General features: G+C 38.3%; 1 protein-coding gene across 2 annotated transcripts in view; it reads right to left on the bottom strand.

Annotated features, from left to right (window-relative positions):
- Cdkl5 (cyclin dependent kinase like 5) overlaps positions 1–27,848 on the bottom strand; it is a 174,940-nt gene that overhangs the window by 35,415 nt on the left and 111,677 nt on the right. For both annotated transcript variants that reach the window (XM_036173941.1, XM_036173940.1), the window contains 5 exons: positions 19,353–19,489; positions 14,141–14,261; positions 11,029–11,088; positions 8,573–8,663; positions 4,593–4,782 (listed from right to left, as the gene is read on the bottom strand). In XM_036173941.1, the coding sequence (XP_036029834.1) occupies positions 4,593–4,782; positions 8,573–8,663; positions 11,029–11,088; positions 14,141–14,261; positions 19,353–19,489 (599 nt within the window). The remainder of the gene's footprint in view (positions 1–4,592; positions 4,783–8,572; positions 8,664–11,028; positions 11,089–14,140; positions 14,262–19,352; positions 19,490–27,848) is intronic.

Below are 27,848 nucleotides of genomic sequence, written 5' to 3'. Positions count from 1 at the left end.
CATGTCCCAACAATTAATGGAAAAAGAGGCCATGAATTAGAAAGAGAGCAAGGATCTCATGGGGAAGGGAGAAATGATACAATAGTTTGGAGGGAGGAAGGGGAAGGGAAACTGATGCAATCACATTATAATCTTAAAATATATAAAAAATTAAATTTTAAAAAATGACCAGGCAAACTCCCAACTTAAAAAAAAATATAATGTATATGCTGCTGAATGAAATCTGAATATGAGAGAATTCAACAAAGAGCCAAAGCTGGAGCATACAGTTTAAAACTATACCCTAGGTTTTTTACTTTCCTAATCATTTGGCTAGTAAAATACAATGTGAGTAAGTACCTCTTTACTGAGCACTATCTATACACTGCATGCGTGTCTGGGAATTTTGTTCATTTTCAATGCTAGGGATGGAACTCAGGGCTGCAGGCATGCTAGGCAAGCATTCTACTATGTAGGTATACCCTGGCCCTTAGGGGATTTCTCATAGATCATTTCCTCTTCATCACAACCTATCACTATTTCACATGTGAAGAGAGACAAGAGAATGAATAGCCTCTGGAAGTTATTGAAGGTAGTAAATATGGGGACTCTAATGTTCTACTTCCATTATGGTATATCAATAATTACTTTTCCAAATAATGAATATAAGTAGAATGGCATGTTGTGGATTTTCCAGTCTCTATACAAGTAGATCCAAATCCACATCACGCTGGGTTTGTTCCTGATTTGCAACAAATGCAGTTCATAGACCCTATGTGCTTTGCTATCTATCACAGACAATCTCAAAATATATCATAAAGAAAAACTTTTCCCTCAAAAGATATTTAACCCTCTAAAGAGACTGCACTAAGTTTGTTAAGCCACCATGAACACTTCAGACTGAAATGCAAACCTAGTAAAGTCTATAAAAATCTGTCTCTGAACCAGCAACCTCCCCAAAGGCTATTTACAAACGGAGCTGTCACATGCTATCTAGCCTTCTACAGACGCTGTTGTTTAGGAGGAGGTCTGTGAACAGACAAGACAACAGACAAATGAGAAAAAGATGATTTTTGTGGGTCCTCTAAATTTGAATGTGGCCTCTACTTCAAATGTGATTTACTCTTCAAAGATCCACCTTAAATTTCAAATCTGCCATAAAGCTGTTCTAATGAAACGCCAGATATGATTTCTAACTTTCCAGAATGTGAGACATGCTCATAGTCCAAATCACAATGAAATATGTTAGAAGCAGAGTAATTAAGTGGAATGTAGTGTATTATGCTTTCCTATAAATTTCTAGTTTACTAATTTATTCAGTATGAAATTCTTTTTGTGCTCTATACTAGTAGTTTGGGTTTTCTTTTCCTCTGTGAAATTCTCATATCTGTGTGGCCTATAATACCTGCACTGGAGATGTTGAAATCATGAGGACAAAGCAGTCTGAGCCTCATAGAGTTTCAGGCCAGCCCTGGATATTTAGTAAGACCCTGTCTCCAAAAACCAAAAAGAAAAATCTAGCATCTATTAAGAACTAAAAAAACAAAAAACAAACAAAAAACCACTAGACACCCAAACCCCAGAAAATTCAATCAACAAATGGGTAAATGAACTGAACACATTTCTCAAAAGAATATATACAAAAATCCAATAAATATTTTTAAAAAACGCTCAACAACCTTAGCTATGAGGGAAATGCCAATTAAAAGTGCCTTGAGATTCTATCTTATCCCAGTCAAAATTAAATGCTGGTGAGGATGTGGCGAAAGAGGAATTGATAGTCACTGCAAATAGGAATGCCAACTTCTGCAGCTATTATAGAAATTAGTATGCAGGGTCCTCAAAAAAGCTGAAAACTACCATCTGACCTATCAGCTATATCACTCTTGGGTATCTGCCCAAAAGGCATTGGCAATGGCATACCACAGAGCTACCAAAATATCCATATTTAATGCAGCACTATTCACAATAGCTAAGATACAGATCCAGCCTAGATGCCTACCAAAGATGAATAGAAAAAACATGACATATATGCACAATGGAATCTTATTTAGTCATTTTGAAAATGAAACCATGTCAGCTGTAGAGAAAGGGATGAACAGAAGATAATCATGTGGAAAAAAATAAGCCACATCTGAGAAAGCAAATACAACCTTTCTTTTCACACGTGGAATGCAGATTTCACTATGAGGCAGAAGGAAGCAGTCTGGACAGAGCAGGAGATGAGACAAGCCAGGATAGTGGGGAAAGAAAGAATATATCACATATTTTTTCTCGTATGCAGAATCTAGATGTGCGTGCATGCATGTGTGCGTGCGTGCGTGTAAAAAGCAAGAAGAGGACTGTTGGGGGGGTAGGTCTGCTGTGGATATCACTGTGTATGCTGTAAATGTGTTGCTCTGAATGTTTAATAAATAAAGTGCTGATTGGCCAGTAGCCAGGAAGGAAGTATAGTATAGGTGGGACAAAGAGAGAGGAGAATTCTGGGAAGAGGAAGGCTGAGTCAGGAGTTGCCAGCCAGACACAGAGGAAGCAAATTGTGAAGGCAGAACTGGGAAAAGGTACCAAGCCACGTAGCTAAACATAAATAAGAATTATGGGCCAATTTAGGTGTAGGAGCTAGTTAGTAATAAGCCTTAGCTAATGGCCAAACAGTTTTAATTAATGTAAGCCTCTGTGTTTTTACTTGGGACAGTGGGGCCACAGGAGCCTGGCAGAACCAGAAAAACTACAGCTACATAGGTCAAAGGGGCCAGCAAGAGAGGGGATGGGGAAGGTCAATGAGGGTGGTAAATAAGAGCAAGATACAATGATACACATGCACGAATACAAAGAGGACTGTCAGAGAGAGGAGAGACTCTTTGGGTTGAAATTACAGAATGAGAAGAGGCCATGCAAGGCAAGAGTGCTCCCAGGAGAAGAAAGCACTAGTCTCAAGTTCATAAAGTACCAAAACCTTGGGATGCCTATAGATGTCAAAGAACAGGCAAGTGTGGTGAGAATTTGAAGGGAGGCGAATGGAGATAGGTATGAGACAAGGTCAGGGAACCAAAGGGCCCCATCATGCAAATCCTCACAGGCTATGATAGAGAGTATGGAATGCTTCTCAGTGAAAAAAATTCAGTAACCATGACTACCTTTATGTTATTTGTGAATATAATACTTGCCTTTCAGTTAGACCAAGAACAGGTCCTATTTATTGACACCTTTTCAGCATTTTCTAGTATGAGAAATGTTCCATGACTGTTAAATTAATTTGTTGAAATACATACTATTTGTAAACTAATCAATGGTCACAATTTGGCTAACACAAGCAAAAATAAAAGGAGAAGAACTAGTCTTAAGTAACTTAGGCACATTTAGAAGAGGATGTGAAAGGAGAAAGGAGAGAGAGGAATGAAAAACTATTATATATACACCTCACTTTGTTCACTTCCTCCAAGTGTGCTGATCTCAGTAGGAGCTGGGGCTGTGTTGTACATTCACATGTGAGCAGTAGTGTTCTCAAACAGAAACTAACTGAGGTCCAGAAAGTCAAAGACAAAAAACAAAGTCCTTTACAAATGGCAAGTGACATCATGAACTTGTCATACTATGATAGTTGATGGTTGCTGAGGGAAGAAGAGTCATTTTCCTTTGGGGACATAGTTGCTAGTAAGTCACTCATACACACATGGGAAGTACTAACTGGACTCAGAGGGTTATCAATAACAAGGACAAAAATAATACAGGACATGAAGTTTAGGGAGGTGAGGTAGGGAGACCCTAGGGCAAGTTGGAGGGAAGTAATGGTGGTTGGACATGATTGGAATATATTGTATGAATATACAACGTTTTCAAAGAATAAAAATATTTTAAAAAACATAATAGCATGGTTTGAAAATTATACATTTGCACTGGAAAAGAAAATAAAAGACTAGGTATGATGAAATTGTTTAATAGTTTCTACAATGACTACAAATTGACACATTGGCTTTTGGAGTAGATGGGAATAAGGAGTAGTCTGTAAATCACTCGTCATTCTGATGAGGTACCTCATTTCGGCAAAGTTCATGGTTTTGACAATGGTTTCCATTATATTCTCAGCAAACAAGTCATGCACAAAGGTAGCAAGTCTAAGAAAATCTGCCCAAGACAGACGTCTACAGAGACTGAATGTTCCACTGTCGATGTACAAGAAATATCTGTGGAGCAGACCCTCTAAATGTGTAGGATGCAAATATTCCTGGCCATCTTCAAGTCACCACAAATACATTCACCTAAGTAAACAGCAGCACATTTCTATCTTTTGGAGATGCTTAATATTTTGAATAAAGAGACAGTATGAGATAAAGGTTTGGAATATAATAATGTACATACTAAAAAGATTTTGAAAAAACAAACTTTACAGATTAGAAAAAATGACATTAGCTCCTGCTTTCCAATTGTGGCTATTTTTAAAGTTCACAATTACTATTTAAGACTCAGAAATAAAATATTACAGTGAGAATTAAAAACACTGTGATGGGAAGGGAAGAGTATGCAATGTATAGCTTAGAAATCCATTATGCAATGAACAGCATGTTAAATACTGCCAGACTGATTGCATTTTGGACTTTAGCAAAGCCTCTTACCCGGAGCCCATGGAAACGAGGATTACTATAGAAGAGCTTCATCTGCTCAGATGGAAGTGGTCCTAGCACCTTCTGAATAGTAAAGAGTTGGTCAATTTCACTTTCTCCAGGAAATAAGGGCTGTCCATCACTAAGCTCCCCAAGAATACAGCCCACTGACCACATGTCCACAGATTTTCCATAGGGAGCTCTGAAAAGCAAAAGAGGAGACGAGCTTAGCAACCAAAGATACAAAATGGTTTAGTAATTCTCAACTTATTTTGGAACAATTTATGATTTAAAATATGCATGTATTTAAGGAATTTAAAAGGGCCACTAGCAAAAATGAGACTAGAAATAAGGAATTAGAGCTATCTACATAAAAACTCTGAATACAAGTCTGTAACCTACCATCAAAAAGAAATCAATTTAAACACAATTGAGTTAGTATATACTGATTTGAAATCTAGGTCTATCTTTACACAAATGGCTTTAATAAACCCTAATGTAGTGTACACAGTGGGTGAGAACACCTCACTTAGGGAATGAAATGTTCCCAAGAAATATTTTCAAATAATGATACTTTAAGCTTTAATTTGGTAGAATGTGCCCCATAAGGTGCCTTATGTACCTTAAACAAATATTAAATGTCATTTCACTTCTGATTGCTTAGTATCACAATTTCCAACAGCTAAGATGAGTTCTGTGAATATAACTATTTTATATAAGACATTCTGATAGTTACTTCCTGAATCTTGCTCTGTTGACCAGGCTGGCCTCAAACTCACAGAGATCTGCCTGGCTCTGCTTCCCAAGTGCTGGGATTAAAGGCGTGTGCCACCACCACCGCCTGGATTCAAATAATGTTTTCATGTACTTAAGGCTTTGTACCTCTCTTTTAGGAGCTAAATCAATACAGAGAGAGCTTTACAAAGAGAGTTTGCTACAAATGGAGTCCATAAATGAAAATCTAAGGCTTTATAGCTTGGTACCTAAAGCCTAAAATAAATTATTTATGACCGATTAAACAAAAACTATATATACAGTTTCAAACATAAATAATCCAAGCCTTAAAAAGGGAAAGCCAAAATAAGAAATATGAAAAGTAATTTCAAATAAAATTCTAGAATGCCATAATAATAATATAAAAATTTAAACTAAAGAACTATTGGCATATAGAATATATTTATGTTAATGTAAGTTACTGCAACAATAACTCAGTATTTCATTTATCTCATTTCCTTCTCACTCACACACAAAAAATTTAAAACTATGATAAAGCTCATTTAGACATTTTTGGTAGCTTTCTGGGCAATTAGGCATATTGATTTTAAAAATACTATTTGAGATAAAGAAAATCTGTTATATGGTACTAGATTGAGAAACCTATGGAAAAATCTCATGCTCATGACAAGCTATTTTAATCCTATCATCCAATTTGAATACTTTATGCAGCTGAAACTATTTTGGATATCAAGGACAAAGTCCTTGGAATGTATAAACATGTAGACTCAATATAAAACCAAATACCAACTGATTTCAATGAAATTTTTACAGAAATAGTATGGTACTTAAACTAGAACATGACAATCAATTCAACTGAGCTCAAGTTGGCTGTGCTGTGCTCATCTAATTTTAGCAACTATCAAACATATCTAAAGATAACGTCAGTTTTCCAATGGGTACCATTAAAGAACAAACGTTCTCTAAAGATTCACAATAAAGCTATCCTCACGATACACTCTGCAGGTCTAGTTTATAGATGAAAATCACATTTTAAAGACTTCCTCTGCCATACTTGGACTCTTGCTTGCAGTTCCAAGAATGATCTACTTCCTACTCTTCATTGGCAAATAGTGTCCTGTAAATTCAAATTACAAAGCCCTCAAAAGAGTATAATACAGTCCAGTGATCCACAAAGGCACTCAGGAGAAATACAGATGGAAACAAAGAAAAACAATCCTAAGTCCAAGATCAAAAATTAGCACAAAAAGCTGGGACAATGGCTCAGTGGGTAAAGTGCTTGCTAAGTAAGCATGAGAACATGAGTTTGGATCTCTAGCACCCACATAAACAACCAAAATGGGTGCAGCAGGGGATATCTGAATTCCAGCACTGTGAAGCAGAGACAAAAGGATCCTAGGGGCTCACTGGACAGCCAACCAAATGAACCAAAAGACCCTGTCTCAAAGAAACAAGGAGAACAATACAGGAAGACACCCAATGTCAACCCCTGACCTTTCCACTCAGGGTAGCATGCACACGCGTTGCACACATACACAGACACACGCACAAATAAACACAGAAGTCTAAAACTTGTCCATTCAAATGATGGGACAATATGGGGACTAACCATAATTTGCTTTGCAGGATAAAGCAAGCTCTTGATTTAAGAGAATAATAAAGATTTTTTAAAACATCAGTAATTTTTATTGACCCTAGATCAGCAATAAATCAAGAATTGCATCAGATGGTGGCTGGTAAACATTAGAAAATAAATAGTTAACATCCAATAAACTCTCCATGAGTAATACATACAGTCACTAGTGCTATCCAGAAGAACTACAGAAATTTACATTGCTATTACATAAAAGGTTATCTTTTAGGAATTAAATTTCTCATATTCGCTCAGACACATATATGTGACATGAAAGAAATGTGGTAAAACCTACAGTTTGTGTAGTTTTCATTATTTACCTACATGGCTAATTTTATTTGTTAGTATGTTTTCTTTCTCTGATACTGGGTTCCAAAGAAGGAACTCTGGCTAAGAAAAATGAAAGAACACTACAGCTAGGGTAGGCAGAAAATTATTAATGAGACTATGTAATGGAGAAGCAGACTTCAGGCTCCTTCTTGGCTGTAAAGTTAAAATGCATAAAACAGAAACTTTTTAGAAGATTTTCTGGTATTCACAGATGAATGACAGGACTCTAAAAGTGGAAAGGTGGGCAAAGTGGATGAATGTGGAAATGCGGCTGAAGAGAATCAGCAATGCAGGTCTAATATGAATAACCATTTATCATCAAACAAGATTTACATTGGTCAGAAGAAAACTGAAAATTGGTTCAGTATTTACCCCATGTCTAGCCAAGTGGCTGAATGTAAACTCAAGTATGTGTCTAATGTGTCAACAGATAAATGAGAATGTCAAACTATCCCCTTGTAAGTCATCTTTAATATCATTATCTTTTATCAAGAGGTAGGACTTATTTCTCCATACTTTGAATTAGGGTTTGGTCAATAAGGCAAATGCTGTACAAACAGGGCCTTGGAAAGCACCTTTGCTTTCCGGCTCGACTTCATGCTGCACGTAATTGTCCTATCACATTAGAAACTTGGACTAGCTTACTGAAAGATAAGTCCTGATGCTCTGCCAGGGGCTAAGAGAATAGCTCAGCTGGTAAAGTTCCTGCCTTGCAAAAACTAAGGACCTGAGTTCAGTTGCTAGAATACACATAAAAATACCAGGTATGGTGGTGCACATTTGTAATTCAAGCACTGGAAAGGCAGAGACAGCAGGATCCCTGGAGTTCACTGTCCAGGCAACTGAGCCTAACTGATGAATTAGAGACCAGTGAAAGACCTTGCCTCACAAAAGTGACCTGATGCCTGAAGAATGACATTCTGGCTTCTACATGCACATACATCCCCTCCCCCAACACACACAAGGAGAAAAACAAAAGGTCTATCAGACACCAGCCAAAGCCCTCTATATCAACTAGTTCCTAGTCTATCTGCCAGCTAACTAGTTACCATCAGGATGACTCCAAGAGAGGTCACTCCACTGAACTCTCAAGGTATAGGTACCTAGAACTGTGATAAATAAAATGAAGCTTGTTTCTTAGCATCAAGTTCTTAGGTGTCTTTTTTTTTTACAGTGAATATGCAACTAATATATTTAAGTAACCCAAGTTTTTATTGTCCATAAGTGATCCCAATACAAATGATAAAGAAAGAACAAATGTGTATGAGCCACTCTATTTAGAAAAGTAACTCACCCAAGTAATAGCTCTGGTGACCGGTACCACCTTGTAGCCACGTACTCTGTGTAATTTGCATTATTGCCTTCGGAGAGATTCCGAGCAAAACCTGAAAGAATAGCAATTTCCTGTTGGAAATAGTTCACCTCTAGTAATACTTTCAAAGAATACCAAAAGAGCGTAATGACTAACATTAAATGGACTGTTTATTAAGAACATCTTTATTTGAAATAGTTAATAGTGCTCATATGTTTAAGTACATGATGAATTTGCTATCCATTCAGTCTTTTTTCTGTGCTAAAGAGATCCATGTTTTTAAATGCACCCTGTGTTTCCATAAGCATTTGGAGCCATATTTTCAAATAGACTCTCCTAAGATTTTCAATTTAAAATTGAATGCTCACTAGGGCCAGAAGTCAAAGTCACACGAGCATTAATTCTGTTATGTGAGACCTACATAGTGTTGTGTATTTGCTGTTGCTGAGCAGTTCCAGTCATTAAGTAAACAATTAAGAGTTGGCACGGGTAGAAACAAGTAGGCTGAAAATTACTCTTAGCCCTTAATGGTGTAGAAGCGACTTAGGGGTATCTTAATTACTTTATAGATGCTAGCATTGCTTTTGTCCCTCACTTTTTCCAAAAGGTTAGGACCAAACAATGAAGCAGTAGGCTAAATTAATTACCCATCTAATTCACCAAATGCAATAGAGGTTCACCACCAGGGTTATAGAGAACTAAACCATTAAAACTGGAGTAAAAATTAAGGTTTGTGTAGTCTGAAAAGTAAAAATTAGTGTATCTTAAAGTGAAACAGTTAGAAAAAAAAAAGAAGGAAACAACAGCAAAGACAAAGCTCCTAACTTCACCTAATCAATTCTTCTTACTGAAGCAGTTGCTGGATACCTATGTGCAATTCAAGTCAGACAAAGGAGTTGCTCTCTGCTAGGGAAGGCAATTAATTAGGAAGTCCTTGAATGGGACCCACAGGACACAGGATGCCACATGGAATGCTGACCACTTTTTAAAGCAAGAATGCTATAGAAACAATCCTCTTTTCCTATTATTAACCATTCTGCAGGCATTTCTTTTGTATTTAAACCTGTTTTATAATCTTCAGTCACCCTGGACCTTAATGTAGAATCACGGAGGCATAGTAAACAGAATCTGAGGGACAGAGAATCTGCTGACACTTTGGGAGGTAATCATAATTACAGATGGGAACTCATAGACAATATTCCTGGAAACCAGATGAGGCCAGAAGAGGGAAGTCAGATCCCTTGAAACTGGAGTTATAGGCAGTCCTGAGCTGCTTTGTGGGGACTGGGGACTGAACCTAGGTCTTTTTCAAGAGCAATAAGTGCTTTTAATCACTGAGCTAGCTCTCCAGCTCCCAATAATATTTAAAGAGTTGCCATGTTCTATAATGTAGATCAGGTAAAAGGATAATTTCAAAGGTGACCTCCTGGGACTGGGAATACATTCAGTTGGTAGTCTGCCTAGCATGACTACAATCCCTGGGTTGTACCCCTAACACTGCATAAACTGGGTATGGTGGCACATGATTATAATCCCAACACTTAAGAGGTGGAGGCAGGTAGGTCAGAAGTTTAGGGCCATCCTTAGCTACATAGTGAGTTGGAGGTCAGCCTGGGATACATGAGAACCTATTTCAGAATAAAACAATAATTTAAGTATTTAAATCAACTGTTGAGTACTAAAGATAACTAAAAAATTTTTCCCTGTCTGCTTCTTTTTGTAAATGTTCCTTTCTGACATTTTATCAAGCCATGCCCTAAGCACTATTAACTCAGAATTTTAAAACTTTTGTATATTATTTAAAATATTTAACAGAATTATCCACATGAGAAACAAAACAGATTTTCACTAGGAGAATAATTTTTAGAAGCTTTCCTATATATTTGAGAAATAAGAGTATTGTATACCAGATACTCATTTCATTCATTAAACATTTAACAGGAACAAATGGATGTGTTCTAAAAATGCATACAACCACTGGATACATACCATACGTAAATGTGAATAATATGAGTATTTATCTATCTAGTGGTTATGACTAACTGAAGAACACTTTCTATCAATATACAAAATACTTTACCCAACTTTCACCAGGAATCTCTACTGATGGTTTAAAGAACACTCTAATTGTGGGGTCATTTGGTACTGGATCACTCAGTAGTACATTACTCTTAGGTGACAAGCAAGGATTTGCTTCAAACTAATTGCCATTAAACAAATAACTGCATTATTTGTTAAAATTGTAGATAATTTAACATAAAACAAAGAGAAAGCAAAGCTATCCCAGCTGTCAACTGTTAGCACATGACCCAACTGAATGCTCTTCTAATAATTTAAATCAAAATATAAGATTACTTATAATATACCTTCCAAAGATACCCATTTAGTATATGAAATTAACCCTCTCAATATTGGGGCTCAATTTCTTTTTAACTCACCAAAGTCGCATAGTTTCAGGACATCATTGTGGCTGATTAAGAGATTTTCAGGCTTTATATCTAGAATATCAAGATTAAAAAACAGGAAGTGAAAATGATCTCTTTTCTGCTGATCCACACTTACAGTGCTGCAATGGCATCCATTTGAAATCATCTAAGCAGGATTCGACTAGAAAACTGTGCAGTGTAAAGAAGACATTTTATGCTGTTACAAAAAAACTTTCAATTAATTTTTTTTAATTTTATTTAAAAGATTTTTTTCCATTTTACATACCAACCACAGTTCCCCCTCCCTCCCCTCCTCTCGCTCACCTCTCACCTTCCACCCACCCCAATGCCCCCTCTACTCCTCAGAGAGGGTAAGGCCTCCCATGGGGAGTCAACAAAGCCTGGCATATCAAGTTGAGGTAGGACAAGCCCCTCCCCGCTTCATTAAGGCCTAGCAAGGCATCCCACCATAGGGAATAGGCTCCAAAAAGCCAGTTTATGCACCAGGGATAAATCCTAGTCAGGGCCCCACATACTGCCCAAGTCACACAACTGTCACCCATATGCAGAGGGCCTAGTTTGGTCCCATGCAGGCTCCCCAGTTCTAAGCCCAGAGTCAGTGAGTGAGCTCCCACTAGCTTGGGTCAGCAGTCTCTGTAGATTTCCCCATCAAGATCTTGACCCCCTTGCTCATGTAATCCCTTCTTCCTCTCTTCAACTGGACTCCAGGAGCTCCACCCAGTACTTAGCTGTGGGTCTCTGCATCTGCTTCCATCAGTTACTGGATGAAGGCTCTATGATGACAATTAGGGTATTCACCAATCTGATTACAGGGGAAGGCCAATTCAGGCACCCTCTCCACTATTGCTTGGAGTCTTAGCTGGGGTCATCCTTGTGGGTTCCTGGGAATTTCCCTAGTACCAGGTTTCTCCCTAACTCCATAAGGAGGAAATTGATAAGATCTCCTGAGTAAATTGGGAGTTGGGGGTGGTGGTGGTAAGGGGAGGTGGCAAGAGAACATGAGGGAAAGGAACAGTTGAGTTGGGAGAGGAACAGAGGGAGAGCAAGGAAAGAGCTATCTTGATAGAGGGAACAGTTAATTTCTTTTTGAGACATACAGACTACAATTACCATGAAGATTCCTAAAAAACCAAAAACATATCTCTCTCCCTTTCTCTGGTAAGGATTGAACCTAGAGCCTAAAGCATGTTGAGGACACACCTTAATTAAGGCCAATATACTTCAAGAAACTATTTTTGCTTCATAAAGAGTTAATACAAATTTTTGGAGAATGAATCTAAAATGTCTACATCTACATGCTATCTTTAAAAATGTACACACCAAGGCCAGGTGGTGGTGGCGTACACCTTTAATCCCAGCACTTGGGAGGCAGAGCCAGGCGGATCTCTGTGAGTCCAGACTGGTCTACAAAGTGAGTTCTAGGAAAGGCACAAAACTACACAGAGAAACCCTGTCTCAAAAAACCAAAAAAAAAAAAAAAATGTACACACCAGTAAACAGTATATTTACTGGAGGAAAACCTTTTTATAAAAGATGTTCTCTGTATAATTCCCATATTCACATACCTATTTAGCTTTCCCATGTGGTTCACAACTAACAGACAAGTTAAGATTTCCATTTTTTTCCCCAATAGGTCATGTAAAGATGTTATAGGAGTTGAGAAGCAGAAATTTTCAGAAAATGAAGTGGAACTATTCTACCGAGAGGCATCTCACAATTTTATTTGTTGACATAGGGTCACATATATCTCAGACTGGCCTCCAACTCTTATATAGTCAAAGATGACATTGAATTCCCAATCCTCCCATCTCCACTGAGAACACAGGTATATACCAACATGCCCAGCTACAACGTTATTTTTAAGAGTACAGTAGTTACCATCTATATTACATAGTAGAGGTAAAAATGAGGTGAGTACAGAGGTAGTGGGATCTAAAGATTTCCCAGTCATGGGACTGTGTTTTCAAATCCTGGAATCAGAACCAAAGTATGCATGCTAGTCAAGCACTCTATCATTTACAGCCCCAGCTCAGAATCTTATTTCCTACCATTTAATCAAATCACAGTTAATGGAAATACACTTAACTCAGCTCCTCATTAACATCCTAAAGTGTAACACAGGCTGTTTTTAGAACCATTATCTAAGATACTAGATGGTCAGTTGCCCTGGGGATTTATCCTTGACATATACAATCTTGATAATAGGGTGACTACTATGAGAGTCAAATAGTAGAAGTTGGAAATCTTCATAATACCTTTCAGCTACTCTTAAAAGGAAGACTACTTTAGAGGTGATTATCCTTGCACATTTGTACAGATAAATTTAGTATAATAATGATGGTGATGATGATGATAACACAAAGACAAGTAATAGGTATGTCAGCATTTTCTGATAAGCATTTTAGCGTCATTATTATATCAAATTGTATCCCACTGCTATAAACTTTCCAGTGTAAGTGAGATTATTAGAAAAATTAGTCAAAATGACAACAAGCAAATCATTTTTCTTATTACTGAAACCACTGACTTTGTGGTGCTAAAGAAAAGTGATATAGTTTAGAGAAGTATAATCATGGCCCATACAAGACCATTTATACCTTCAACCTAGAGACAAGGGACACTTTCCACCAACAGGGGGCAGAAATCAGGAGGTGAAGCTATAGATTAGAGATTACTGATCTAAAACAGAATGAAAGGAAAGCTCTACTGAAGGGTCAGTGACATAAGACCACTTATAAAGCCTGCTTTTGAGTTGATTCACATTACTTGGTCTAACCATAAGACACAAACGCTATAGAAATTGTCTATCTGCCTCTTGATTCCACCCAGAATAAGTTCAAATTTTGCATCTGCTGACTCACTGGTATTAATTACTACAGTCACAGCAGACTTGGTTATACAAATAGAGATGTCACCACAATATCCAAATAAACCTGTGTGCTGCCCTTTGGTAGGTAGAGAGGGAGACTTGAAGAGCAAAGGACTTCTCATATCTTTACTTTCAAAATATGTTTAGCTTAAATAGAAATATTCTTAAGACTGTAAATCTTGAACTTTAGTTGCTTTATTTAGTATTTTGTCATTTCAAAAGTCCTATACTCACCTCTATGGACAATGTCATTCTTGTGGCACCAGTGAATAGCTTTGATTAGTTGGTAGATATAGCTTTTCACTTTTTCAGGTGGAACTCCATTTGGCATTTCTTCCAGCAATTCAAGCATATTCTAAAAGTAAATACAGAGCCATTCATCTTCAAGATTAGTCAAGCCTATCAATAATGTACTAATAATCTATAGCATCTTATATAAGGATTCATCCAACATACATTTTTTGATTTGCATTTAATATATAGCTTAGTTTGTGGTGGATCAGGATAAAGCATTAAATATAAGTTTTCCTTTAAGAGAAATTAATTTTTTTACTCCTTTCTGCTGCCTCTAATACTGAGAGGGGAGAGGGAGAGGGAGAGAGAAAGTGGAAGGGAGGTGGTGTAGACTATTATTTTAAGGTGTGTTAATTTGTTTCTGTTGCATTTGTTTAACTCTGTGAAGCTGTGTTACTTTGTCTGTCTAAAATACCTGATGGGCTAATAAAGAGCTGAATGGCCAATAGTGAGGCAGGAGGAAGAAAGGATAGGTGGGGCTGGTAGAGAGAATATACAGAAGGAGGAGGACTCGAACAGTCACCCAGCTATGCAGCTAGACACGGAGTAAGAAATAATGCAAAGGTATACAGAAATAGAGAAAGGTAAAAGCCCAAAGGCAAAAGATAGATGGGATAAGTTAATAAAAGCTGGCTAGAAACAAGTCAAGCTATGGCCGGGCATTCATAATTAAGTATAAGCCTCTGTGTATGATTTATTTGGGAGCTGGGTAGTGGGTCCCCCTAAAGAGTAAAAAAACCAACAACAGTGGGGAGAGTGAGAGAGAAGAATGATTAGATTTATACATTTGTTATAAAAATTGAAATAGGCTAGAAAATACCATTGAGGGTCAGTGGGGATAACTCAGCAGGTAAAGACACTTGCTGCCTAATTGATGCAAATCTGACAACCTAAATTTGATCCCGAAACTCACATAAAGGTGGAAGATGACAACTAACTCCACAAAAATTGTCCTTTGGCCTTGATATGTGCACTGTGGCACACACCCCCCCCAACGTGAAATATTTTAAAGGAGAAAATATTGTTAAAAAACACACAATCTCCAAACAATTCAAAACCGTCAATCTGGAGTGGAGTCAGGGACTAGTTTGCATAAGGTTCATGCAAAATTTTCTGGTAAGTCAGGTATTGTGGTACATATCTGTCACCCCAGCATTTAGAAGACATTACATAGTGATACCCTGTCTCCCAAAACACCAGAAATACTAAGCCAAAACTTCACTTAGCCAGTCTCCAGTCTCCATTGTATTACCACATTAACCAAAGTTGTATTACCACATTAACCAAAGATTGTCCATCTGTTCTGCAAAACACATCAACAGGGCTCACAGTATAACCTTAGCCTATGTGAGAAGGTACTCAAATAGAGAAGCAGCTTACAGGGGGTAACCTGGGGATACACAGAAGCACAGATGCTGCTCATAGGCTCATGAAGTCACATCATCTTCATCACAATCCTCAGATGGTTGTCTTTTTCACTATTGGCATGTACACTGATGGTACACAGCAATAATGGGTAAATTGCTGGAACATTAACAGGAATCAAGACAATGGAATTCTGAATCCAAATGACCCTTGCCATTACATTAAATAAAGAACAAAAGAGCAATTAGCTAAAGATGCCCTTGATGAAGCAGTAGAAAAGCATTGCTTTTATGAAATCTTATTGTACATGTTATAAAAATTAAGTTTTGATTGTTAAGTTGACACAATGGGAAAGGAGTCTCAATGAAGAATTGCCTAGTCTGGATGGCCTGTGAGCAGGTCTGTGGGGGGATTGTCATAATGCCTTCATTGATGTGGAAAGACCCAGCTTGAAAGTATGTGGCACTATTCCTGGGTTTGGGGCTCTGAACCGTAGAAAGAGTACAGGAAACTGGCTGAGCACTTAGCTAGGCATTAAAATGCATGCCTTCCTTTTTCGCTGCTCCTGATTGCGGGTATGATATGACTAGTTGCTTCAAGCTCTTGTGTAGCTGCTTCTGTGACTTCCCTTACTGACAGACTATAACCTGGACCTGTAAGCAAAAAGAAACTCCTTTCTCCTCTAAGTTGCTTTTTGCCAGGATATGTTGTCATAGCAACATAAATGAAACCAGGACACATGTCTTTTTAAGAATCTATATGTCAACTGAAGAATCTACACAGAGCACTTCTGCTGCACACATGCCATCTGAACCATGGCCACACTGGGTACTGAGATGCATCTGAACCATTGTTGTCCTCACTGGGTGCTGAGATGCAGGCTACACCAGCCACTTTTTGCACTGTACTATTTTCTATCTTAAAGAACAACTGAGATGCAAGCCACTTGTGTTAACATTATTGGGTTTGTTGTTAATTGTTGTTTTATTTTTGCATTGCTAGCTAAACACTCTTAACACTGAGCTACAACTCTAGCCCCAAATAAATACTTTTACATTGCTCAGCTTTGTCTAATATGAGAAACACTACTAGATAAACCCACATGAAATTTGTGAAAGCTCTCAAGAATCTTAACATAATTAAATATCATTATCAGCCACTGAAATAATGTTTCTTTAAAAAGAGAGTTGCTGCGCATATAAAAATCATGTTTAATAGTTCGGAAATACCTAACAAAAGAAAGCCGCAAAATGCATTACTGTCTAGTCAATGGTGACAGACATGCATAAAGCACGGGTAAGGAACAGGTGCTGGCAACTGATAATCATAAATACTGACAGGTTCTGCACGGAGATTGCTTTCTAGTTGTGTGAGCCTTTGCTTCCATTTAAAGATGCCTTTATGAGCATGCTGTATGTAACAAAGACTAATAAGAACTTTAATCAGAAGATCAATATGCAAAACTCCTCAACCTACCTCTATAGAGGATTCAATATATATTTATGGTTTCAGTTAAAATGTTGAAAGAATGTTTGTAGCTTTTAAAAAATCTTTATGCAAATTGCCTTTTTCTAATTAAGAAATACATATAGGAGATGCCAAGAACAAGGAGTCATAGGAGGGCTGAATAATACAGAAATAATGGTTATCTCTCAGTTCGTGTTTTACTCAAGGTTCCTAAGCAGCAGAAGATACTATCACTCTCCACAGCCATTTTTCCTTACTCTGTAGGGAATACAGTTTTCAACCACAGACTTAGATACTCCGAATGATGAGTACATTTCCTCTCTGCCTTGCAGCAAGTGTGACCATGTAACTATACACTAGCTAACAGGATGTGACAGCTGGAGTTGACACTAAAGATAAGAAAGTAGAGCTGCCCTTCAGTCCTGTGTATCTCCCGTTGTATGTTTGTGAGGAAGAAAGAGATTTCCCATTTTGTTTAAGGCATTGTAATTGTGAGTCTCAGCTAACAACTCCCTATCCTGTTTCAACATCTTTCTCTTTATGCTCCCGAGACTCACGGTAGATTGCCAGGCACTGTCACTGGTGGGCAGGTGGAATGGTTAACTTTCATCCAAGAATCACAGGGGCAGGGAAAGAAGCCCAGGCCTCAGTGTCAGAAGACTGCAATACTGGTCACAGCATTGTCACTTGGGAGCAGAGAGATCTCAGGCATGTCAAATCGCTTCTCCCGGAGAGAAAACAGATATGCAGAAGAGATATCTCTGTTTGATATACTAAATTGTAATTTACCATAAACCACCACCATGAATACAACAGAAATGTAAAAAGAGACTGAAATACTAGATGTGGCAGTGAAAACTGAAAACTGCCCAAGTATTTATGAGAACTAGAAAATAAACATAATGTTTTCTCTATAATCCTAGTACAGCAATATTTTCCTTAAAACAAAAAATTTTTAGTTTTATTTTGATAGAGAAATACCAAAGCTAACACAGAAAAAAAGATGTTGGAAAAGTAACGAACAGTTGATTTAAAATGACAGAGCCTTCACTGGGTATAGTAAGCACACCTAAGGGTAGGCCCTGTGCCCAGCAGTAGATGGCCAATACAAAACACACTCAAGGCTGTTTCTTTAGACTTTTTCTTTGGCCATTCTTTGTCTTACTACTCATGTGCTTGTCTAGTGTGGTTTCCGATTGTGTGTTTTTATGTGTCTTGTTTTTGTGTATGTGTATGTGCATTTCTTCTCTTTTAAATTCTATTTTTGTTGTTATTGTTTGCCTGTTTGTTTGAGAGAGGGGCGGGGAAGAGAAGGGGCATGGAGTTCAGTGGACTGGGAGGTGAGGAGCTGGGAGGAGTCGAGGGAAGGGAAACTCATGATCAGAACATATGTGAAAAAATATTTTCAATAAAATATATATTAAAATGAGTCTTGTATATTTTAAATTGTGCTAATAATTACTATTTTTATATGGTTTATTTAAAAAAAACACTTTGCAAATGCTGAATGAACTTAAAGTTCCATTCCCAGGTCAGGTCTTCTTGAAAGCATTGCTTTCTTTGTCACTTACATCGTAAGACCCATCAGGGAACTGACCTGTTTTAGTCTGTGTTAGGTAACAGCCCATGTAATCCTCAGAAGCCACCTAGTCACACAGCAACACCACCTTCACCAGGCTCCTCTTACTGCAATCAGTTGAAGGCAACTGCTCAGTCAGTTGCTCTGTAAGAAATTCTGAGACAGCTAACCTTTTGCCCTTAGGTCACAATATTAAACCGTTCGTTAATGAGTTAACCTTCTTTACAAAGTGTTACTAGTGATCTTAACAGCAGCTTCAGGCCTTACCTTACAATTCCCTCAAGAAAGCCAGAAGACTGGCAGCTCCCAAAAGCCTGCTTCTGCTTTGGTCATTCATCATCGTGGGTCTGAGTGAAGGAGCCAGCTCCTGCTTGCATGGATCGGATGTGTGCCTCTATCATCCATTATCATACTGTCCATTCACCTGTTTCTCCTGCAGAGCTTTTGTTCATGTTTAATTGAAATAAAACTAATCTGAAAACTACTTGTTGTACATAGATTCTATGGCTTCAGACACCATCCCACTACGATCTTTAAACCTAAGATCATCTGAATGCTTCTACATTGTACAAAATCCCCAAATCTATTTCAGGGCATCTAGTGACTGTGGGAGATATTTTCCTTTTAAGACCCTCAGATTATGAACACTCTGATAAGTCATACTAAGTAATACTACTTTCTTCAATAGTGTCAAAACCAAAACAATAATGTGAATCTGCACACTGGCAATTCATGACTTACTTTCTCAACATACTCAAACACCAGGTATAGTTTCCCTCTCCTGCGAAAGGCTTCCTTCAGCTCCACAATGTTTTCCTGCTTGAGAGTGCGAAGCATTTTAAGCTCTCGTAAAGTCGTTTCCTTGACTTCTTCATTTTCTAGAATACAGGCAATGGTAAAGAGAAAATACATTAAAGCTTGCAAAGCTACCATTCAAAGGATTTTAAGAGCACTGACAATATCTTCTCCTTAAGAAGTCCACAGATAGAATATTAATACATTTTCTTGGTGAGAGAAAGAAAATCAGAAACTTTGTTGGGTCTGGTGATACATACTAATAGTCCCAACACTTAGGAGGTTGAGACTGGAGGATGTTAAGTTCCAGGCCACAGCCTGGGACATGAGGTACCCAAAAAGCCCAAAACAAAATAAACAGCAAAGAAAAGGCTTCCTCAAACAGCTCAAACCCATTTTTTGCTTGTCTTTTCATTTTGTTATAACAAACCATAGATTTATAGACAGAGCATATGAATTCATCATCATTTTAGCCCATTCTGTTTTGGGGAAGAAAATATTTGAAAGGGCTGAGAGTCAACCCCATCAATGCATAGAGGCGGCTCTGTGTCCAGAACGTGTAGCAGTTGATGTCTTATGGTTGGTTTCAAGTTTTAGCTTAAAAGAGCATTTTCTTCTTCAGGCTGCTTGTGAATCACCTCAGTGAGCGCAGATTGTGCATCAGACATTCATGACGCAGTTCATGGCCAAATCACAGGGAATTCTTAAGAGTATCTTATTTCTCTGAACAGCAGCTGCTGTGGGTTCCTGCTGCCTTCCCATGGCATGTCCATCTGTCCATCCCAGATGGTCTAGCTGCTCTGGGATGAAGAACTTAGGCTGTACCAGGATTTGCCCTTCCATACCATCAACTTCACTTGTGATAACTTCTACAGACATGGAGGAAGGACAGAAGTCACGTTGATGATAATGGATTAATGGGCAGGCAAACAAGAAGCTAATATTTCACTTTAAATATATGCTTATGATAGCTTTAGAGGTGACTGGAAAATTCTATGTATTGTGTTTTTCAATATGTATGTTCAAGAACATAGGTTCATAATTCTCAAATCCCTAGTTGGAAAACTGAACCTGTTCTAAGTTTATAACAAATTCATTCAGAGGCAAAATGGAATTGATATGAGACTCTTTATGCTCTTTGTTTAATCCATTTAATATGAATATTCATAGTCTAGGCTATAGAGATACGCCTTGATTACAGGGTGCTATGTAGCAAGCCATATTTCCAGTCTAAAACTTTGAAATTGTGAATGCAAAAATCATATTTGGCCTCAAGGCTTTGGTTAGGGGCCAAAATCCAGACTTGTGAGATTATGTTGTGGGGACCTCCATTTCTGGCATGTCTTAAGTCTAAAGAGAAAGAAACTGAAATTCTGGGACAGCGAAAAGAAAACCTATTGCTTTCAGGAAGACATGCTGTGTACACAAAGCACCCGAGAGGGAAAAAGCTAGCTGGGGGCTGTGATGCAGAAAAGGAAAGATTCTAAACCAGAGTTAAGAATGCTTATCAGCTGATTTTCTGTCCAGCCCCTCATCTAGCCCTTCTCCAAAATGAGTTTAAAGAAGAGGCTGGTAGAAACACAGCTCTGTGGAACCAGTGAATCTGTGACCATCAGGAAACATAGTCAATACTTCTTTGTGACTGGGTTATATAGGTTAGGCACTCCAGCTAGGAAACTGTTGGAGATTGCTGGAACACAGGTTAGTAAAGGACATGGATGCTGCCTGTGTGGAAATAAGCTGCAGCAGTAGAGAAGGCCAACAGTAGGAGAAGCAGTGGCCCTTCTGAGTGAGGGAGAAGAACTGCACAGTGAATCCCACATGACAGGAAGAATGGGAGAGATGCAATTGGGGACCTGCTGAATTTGTGAAGGGGCAAAGGGTAGCTGTTGTATAAGTCAGCGGTCTTCATTACCATTGAACACTACAGTGGCCCTAGCCGCTAAGGCCTGGGGACAACCACCAGCCTCCATGAGAAGCTTTATCAGGCTCTCCAATTTCATGTCCCCTTCACCTTAGTCTTTGAGTTGCCCAAACAACCCTAACCTTTGTCAGCACAGAGCCCAGAATGTTCAGTCTTCTACCCAGACTCTTGACAGTACTGGTTCTTTCGGCTTCTTTAGTAAAATTTCATTCCTTATGGGGATTTCCCAGATCCTAAAGTAAGAGGACTCCTCAGGCTACCATTCTATATCACTATATGTAGGGCTTTCTTCTCACAAGCAGCTCATCATTTTTCTTGATACAAGAGGAGTGACCCTGATCTGGGATGCTTAGTACTAAGAAGTATTTAAAATTTTACATATTTTCAATTCATGTGTATGTGTGTGTGTGTGTGTGGTGTCTGTGTGTGTATGTGTGTGTGTGTGGTGTCTGTGTGTGTATGTGTGTGTGTGTGGTGTCTGTGTGTGTCTTGTGTGTGTGTGTGTGTGTGTGTGTGTGTGTGTGTAATGAGATCTCTTGGGATTTGAACTCAAATTCAAACACAAAATTCATTTATGTTTCATATGTCTGTATCCTGGAGGCAACTTTATACCATGTTTTCAGTGTGCTTATGTTTTGACTCCAACATATCACATGAGGTCAAGTATGAAATTTCCCCACTTATAGTATCAGACAAGTGTGGTGGTATTGTGTTCCCCGAAATATTGTGCATGCTAATAAACTTATCTGGGGTCAGAGAACAGAACAGCCACAATATTAAACATAGAGGATAGGCAGTGGTAACACACGCCTTTAATCCTAGAAAGTGAGCCTTTTAATCCCAGGGAGTGATGTCAGAAAGCGGAAAGGTATGTAACGCATGAAGACCAGAAACTAGAAGCCTTAGGCTGGTTAAGCTTTCAGGCTTTTGAGCAGCAGTTCAGCTGAGATCCATTTGGATGAGGACACAGAGGCTTCCAGTCTGAGGAAACAGGATCAGCTGAGGAAGTGGCGAGGTGAGAAAGCTGTGGCTTGTTCTGCTTCTCTGATCTTCCAGCATTCACCCCAATACCTGGATCCAGGTTCATTTTTATTAATAAGTACCTTTAAGATTCATGCTACAGACAAGTACTCAATGAGTTATAAACTTGAATACATTTCACATTTTGGAGTTTGGGACTGAGGCTGCTCAACTTCCTACCTATTGCTTACTAATTCAGCTCTTTTGTTCAATATACATTCAACTTTGCAGAGCTGTGAACAGTGAGAACTTCCTACTACAAATGCTTGAGCTGGGCCAGTGAGGAGATCTTTGTGCATATATGTCTAGCTCTCCCCAACTTCAGATGTGGGAAGTAGGAAAGGGAGGGGTGGCCAACAATATAGGCACTTTGTCCCCTCCATTTTGAGTAGAATGCTTTCAGTTTTCCTTTGAGGACTTTGAAAGGGCTGCTTGTGAGATAATGTAGAAGACAAAACTCATTTTCCCTGATTTTTTCTAGAATATGAAAAATCAGGAATCCAGAAAACTAATAGTACTTAGGGTCAACAGTGTGTATGTCTATACACAAAATCCTTAAAAGGATCAACAAGCTATACTGGAGCTGAGTACAAAGTTGCTAAGTAAATACAGCTGGTGTTTCTTCCCTGATCAAATGCTTGGGAACTCTTGGCATTTAAAAAGCAAGCAAAAAGAGAGTGTTGTGCATTATTATCAAGTTGTGGCAGTTTCATTGTGCTAATAGATAAAATGACTCTGAAATGTCCAAATTAAAGTATCGATGATATGAACTTTAGAGCAACAGCTGTGGAGACTCCACGGGACTGGACTAGGCCCTCTGCATACGGGAGACAGTTGTGTAGCTTGGTCTCCTTAAGAGGCCCCTGGCAGTGGGATCAGGATCTATCCCTGGTGCATGAACTGGCTTTTTGGAGCCCATTAAGTATGATGGGATGCCTTGCTCAGCCTTGATGCAGGGGGAGGGGCTTTGGACCTCCCTCAACTGAATGTACTGGGCCTTGCCTACTCCCCATGGGAGGCCTTGACTTTTCAGAGGAGAGACTTGAGGGGTGGGTTTGGGGAAAGGGCTTGTGGGGGGGGAGTGGGAGGAGAGAAGGGAGAGGGTTCTGTGATTGGTATGTAAAATGAATAAAAAATGTCTTAATAAAGAAAAATAAAGTAGTGATGATAGAAGGAACACTGGAATAGAATTATGGAGATCTAGATTTATATTCTGCCTTTTAAGCAATTTATGCAGTAACATGCAACTATGGGCAAGTTACTTACATTTTCATCAGTAAAAAAATCTAATACTTGTGATTTTTTCATTGAATTATTTCTGATTATAAACTTTATCAATAAATAAATTTAATACATGATTTTTTTCTTTAAAGTCTTTCTGATTATTTTTGGTTGTGAGCCTAGCCTTTAACAGCGGAGCCATCTCTCTAGCCAAAGTCTTTATGATAAACCTAAACCTCAGTGAATTTTGGTAATTGATAAATATATAATTCATTTATACTTGTTCCACCTAAGTGGAGTTATTTTAAATAAAAGGCTATATTCTGAATGTCTATAAAGAGAGAAATAAGTTAAATAATTTTTCAAAAAGAAGCATACACTAAACTAGGCCTGGTGACATCAGCTTGTATTCCTGGCTACTTGGAAGGCTAAAACAGGAGAATCTCAAGTCCAAAGCCAGCCTGGGCAGCTTCCTGTCTCTAAACAAAAAGTAAACAAAGAATTAAAAAGAGAGCCTGGGATATAGCTTAGTGGTAGAGTGCTTTCTGAACAAGTGTAAGCCCTTAGTTCTATTTCCAGTCTGTGTCTGTCTGTCTCTCTCTGTCTCTCTGTCTCTCTGTCTCTCTCTCTCACACACACACAAACACACACACACACACACACACACACACACACACACACACACACACACAAACAGAGAGAGAGTTTGGGGGTAGGGAGGGACATGAGAACATCACTTAGGACATAGTGTGCAAAAAAACCTCATTTGAGCTGCCTTTTAAGGAAATGAGGCTCCTTTATGCCAGCCATAAGTAAGCACCTGAGCATTAAGACTGTAATGACTGGAAATGGAGGCAGAAATGGAATTATTAATTCCCAAAGTGCAAGCAAACTATGCACTTGTTATTACTTGGAATATCCTATAATTTTGTTTCTGTGCGTACTTTTAAGGTTTCTAGCCCGCCCTACACTTAATAGTGAAAATTGTGGTACTAAATGATGGGATGATGGAGGAAGGTAATGCACTGACATGTGCCCTTCTTCTAAAACAAGCAGAAAGCAGCAAAGCATTAAAAATCATAGGGCAATCCATAAAAATCAGCATCCTTGACCCTCTCATCCCCAAGTCACCACTAGCTAAGATAATCCTTATGTGCTATGTACGCTATTTTCTCCAGTTCATAAAGAATTGAGTGCTAAACAAGGATAGCTAACTTTCTCAGGGTGCATGGACTCAGAGTCACAATCAACCTCATGTCCTGAGTTGAACATCGGGACTTAGGTGGCATGGTATATCACAGTGAACTTTGGAGAATGAGTCAAAACACCTAGGTTGACACCTAGACTTTGTTATCAGACCCAGCTATTTGGCTGCTAAAGCTACATAGCCAACGAACATAGTATGACCAGGAGAAATAGTCAGTGAAGCTCCCGGGTCTTCAGAAACACATACCGGCTCTTCACCTATAACTTGGGACTGTGGTTATATTGGTTTATTCTAAAGGTCTCTCCTAGTTCTAAAAGTCAATGTTTCTCCACCTGTCTTTAAGAATGATAACCAATCTCATCACTAGGTACCACCAAAGAAGGCCAAGCACAGTGCTTCACATCGGTAATCCTAGCACTCAGAAAGCTGAGGCAGGAGGACTACTACAAGTTCAAAGGCACCCTTGGCTAAACAGTGAGTTCTAAGTCAACCCTGACTACAGAGCAACCTCCTTTTTCAAAATATAGAGAAGAGGGAAGAGTCAGGGATAGGAAAGAGAGAGGGAGGAGAGGGGGAGAGAGCGAGATTGATTGATTGAATGAATAGATGGATGGATGGATGGATGGATGGATGGATGGATGGATGGATGGATGAAAATTAAATTTCAGGCTATCCTGGACGACATAGCAATATCCTGCCTCAAACAAAATAAAAACAGTTATCATTGGAGGGGGTTGTCAATGTCAAGAGCAACTATGGAAAAGTTATGAGCAGTAAGTATAAAATCCAACCTAGTAAGGACAGAGTGACATGAACAAAAGAGATGCCAACTAAGAACAACCAAAAGCGGACCTACTTCTGCAGGCTTGCCATTGAGTCAAGTTAACACACCTCAAAATCAAGGGAGTCACTAAAATAAAAGAGAGCAGGTTTGAAGAAGAAAGCTCACAGGAGCAAGAGAAATTCAAAGATAAGTCGGCGATGAAAAGAAAAATCTAAAGATCAGCAGAAACTCTATTGTAACCCTATTTTTAAAGAACCGTGGGTTTGGAAAAGAAATCCAGGAATAGCTGTAACCTACTTTATGAAATCACAAACCTGACATCTTTGTATAGCCAAAGAGGCCCCCAAAACAGACCTTTAAACAGATATAATGAAAAAGAAAAGTCAGTCCATCCTTGAACAAAACCATAGGGGTACCATGTTTGATTCTGGTTGCTCTGATTGAAGACAGGACAGCAGCGGGACAATCAATGTGGCCAGGGAGGGTTGAATGGTGATGTTACTGTTTTATGTACCAAAAAAGATAAAGACTCTTCAATCTTTAGAGATGAAGGACAAGGTAAAGAACAGAGAAAATTTATGAAATCACAAAAGGTGCAGAAATGTCGCCAAATCTTACAAGAATCCCTGAGGTTTGAAAGAGATCTGGTTTGGGCATAAAAAGGAAGTGTGATAGTACCAGGAGTAGCCAGGGTGTACAGCTCATTTCATCAAATTCTTTCTGTAATAAATGTTGGAAATTTTAAAACCTGACCATAGCCTTGAGACAGTGTATTGGGAAATTTTGTTTTAAGGCCACTCTTACACAAAATTCAGGTTCTTGGACTTTAGATATCACGAATTCTTGTTTTATAGCATCATACAAGATGAGAGAGCAGAGTAAAGTCATCTAGTCTCTAGGTAAAAATAAGAATAAAATCAACTGAAGGGAAGACTAGATGATTAACTAAACATTCCATAAAAATTAAAGAAATAAACTCATTTCAAGAGAAAACTATTTATAGAAAACAAGCAAATTCCAGCAATTTTATTTGCTATAAAAGCAGAGAAAAGACCTAGCACCACTCCACCCTGCTCTGCAATTAAACATGGATGGTTGCACAGCTCATTGGAGTTAGCCACGTACTGATACCATGTGATAAGTAAGGAGAATTGTTCATTCATCAAAGAAAGGTAACAGTCCAAAGAACTAAAAGGAGAGTTGAAATACAAATTAAAAAATAAATTCTGACTACATTTTCTCCTAAAGCTTTAATAGACAGTACTTTGTAATTATTGCTATTTCAAAACCATCTAGTTTAAATCGGCACTCCTGGATTGTTCAATAAATTTGGTGTATGTCTTTATATGAGAATGATGACCCAAGGCCAGTAAGAGGGTTCAGGGTGAAGGTGCTTGCCACCAAGATTTGGCCAAGTGTGTGTGTGTGTGTGTGTGTGTGTGTGTGTGTGTGTGTGTGTTTAAGAGTATTTGCTGTTCCTGGGCTGGGCAGTGGTGGCGCACGCCTTTAATCCCAGCACTCGGGAGGCCTTTGCCTCAAGCGGATCTCTGAGTTCGAGGCCAGCCTGGTCTCCAAAGTGAGTTCCAGGAATGGCGCAAAGCTACACAGAGAAACCTTGTCTCGAAAAACAAAAACAAAAACAAAACAAAAACAAAAACAAAAACAAAAACAGAGTATTTGCTGTTCTTGAAGGACCCTAGTTTGATTCCCAGCACTCACATGGTGGTTCACAACTACCCATAACTCCAGTTCTAGGGGATCCAATGCCCTGTTCTTACCTCCATGGGCACCAGACATATACATGGTATACATAAATACATATATACATACATACATACTTCAGACAAAACACTCATAGATACAAAGTAAAAATAATTCTAAAACACTCTTAAAAACTTGAACATGAAGATAAAATACTAAAAGAGAAAACTGACAAAGCCTTTTGCCATATTTTGAGCTAGTATACAATTTTACTGTAAAAATTGACTTTGCTGCTTAAAAGATAATCCTCAATTCTCTTAAGAACTAAAATAGCACAGAGTTTCTGTTATGATCAAAATTGTACTGACTATAAATCAAACTTATTTTCATAATTTCAACCTTTTATTTACTATGAAAATATGGGTGTTTTTTTAAACAGCAATCTGGTATTCTGGGATAATAAATATCTTTTGCACTTAAAACTTGTCCACTTGGAAATATATTTTAAAATAAAATAATATATTTTATTTAAGTTAAATAAAATGTTTATTTAAATTAAGTTAAAAAAATAAAGTATTTCAAAAA

The sequence above is a fragment of the Onychomys torridus genome, chromosome X, assembly GCF_903995425.1.
Source record: "Onychomys torridus chromosome X, mOncTor1.1, whole genome shotgun sequence".
Lineage (NCBI taxonomy): Eukaryota > Metazoa > Chordata > Mammalia > Rodentia > Cricetidae > Onychomys > Onychomys torridus.
The sequence above is the reverse complement of the archived record's forward strand: the minus strand, read 5'-3'. Positions and strand labels throughout refer to the sequence as shown.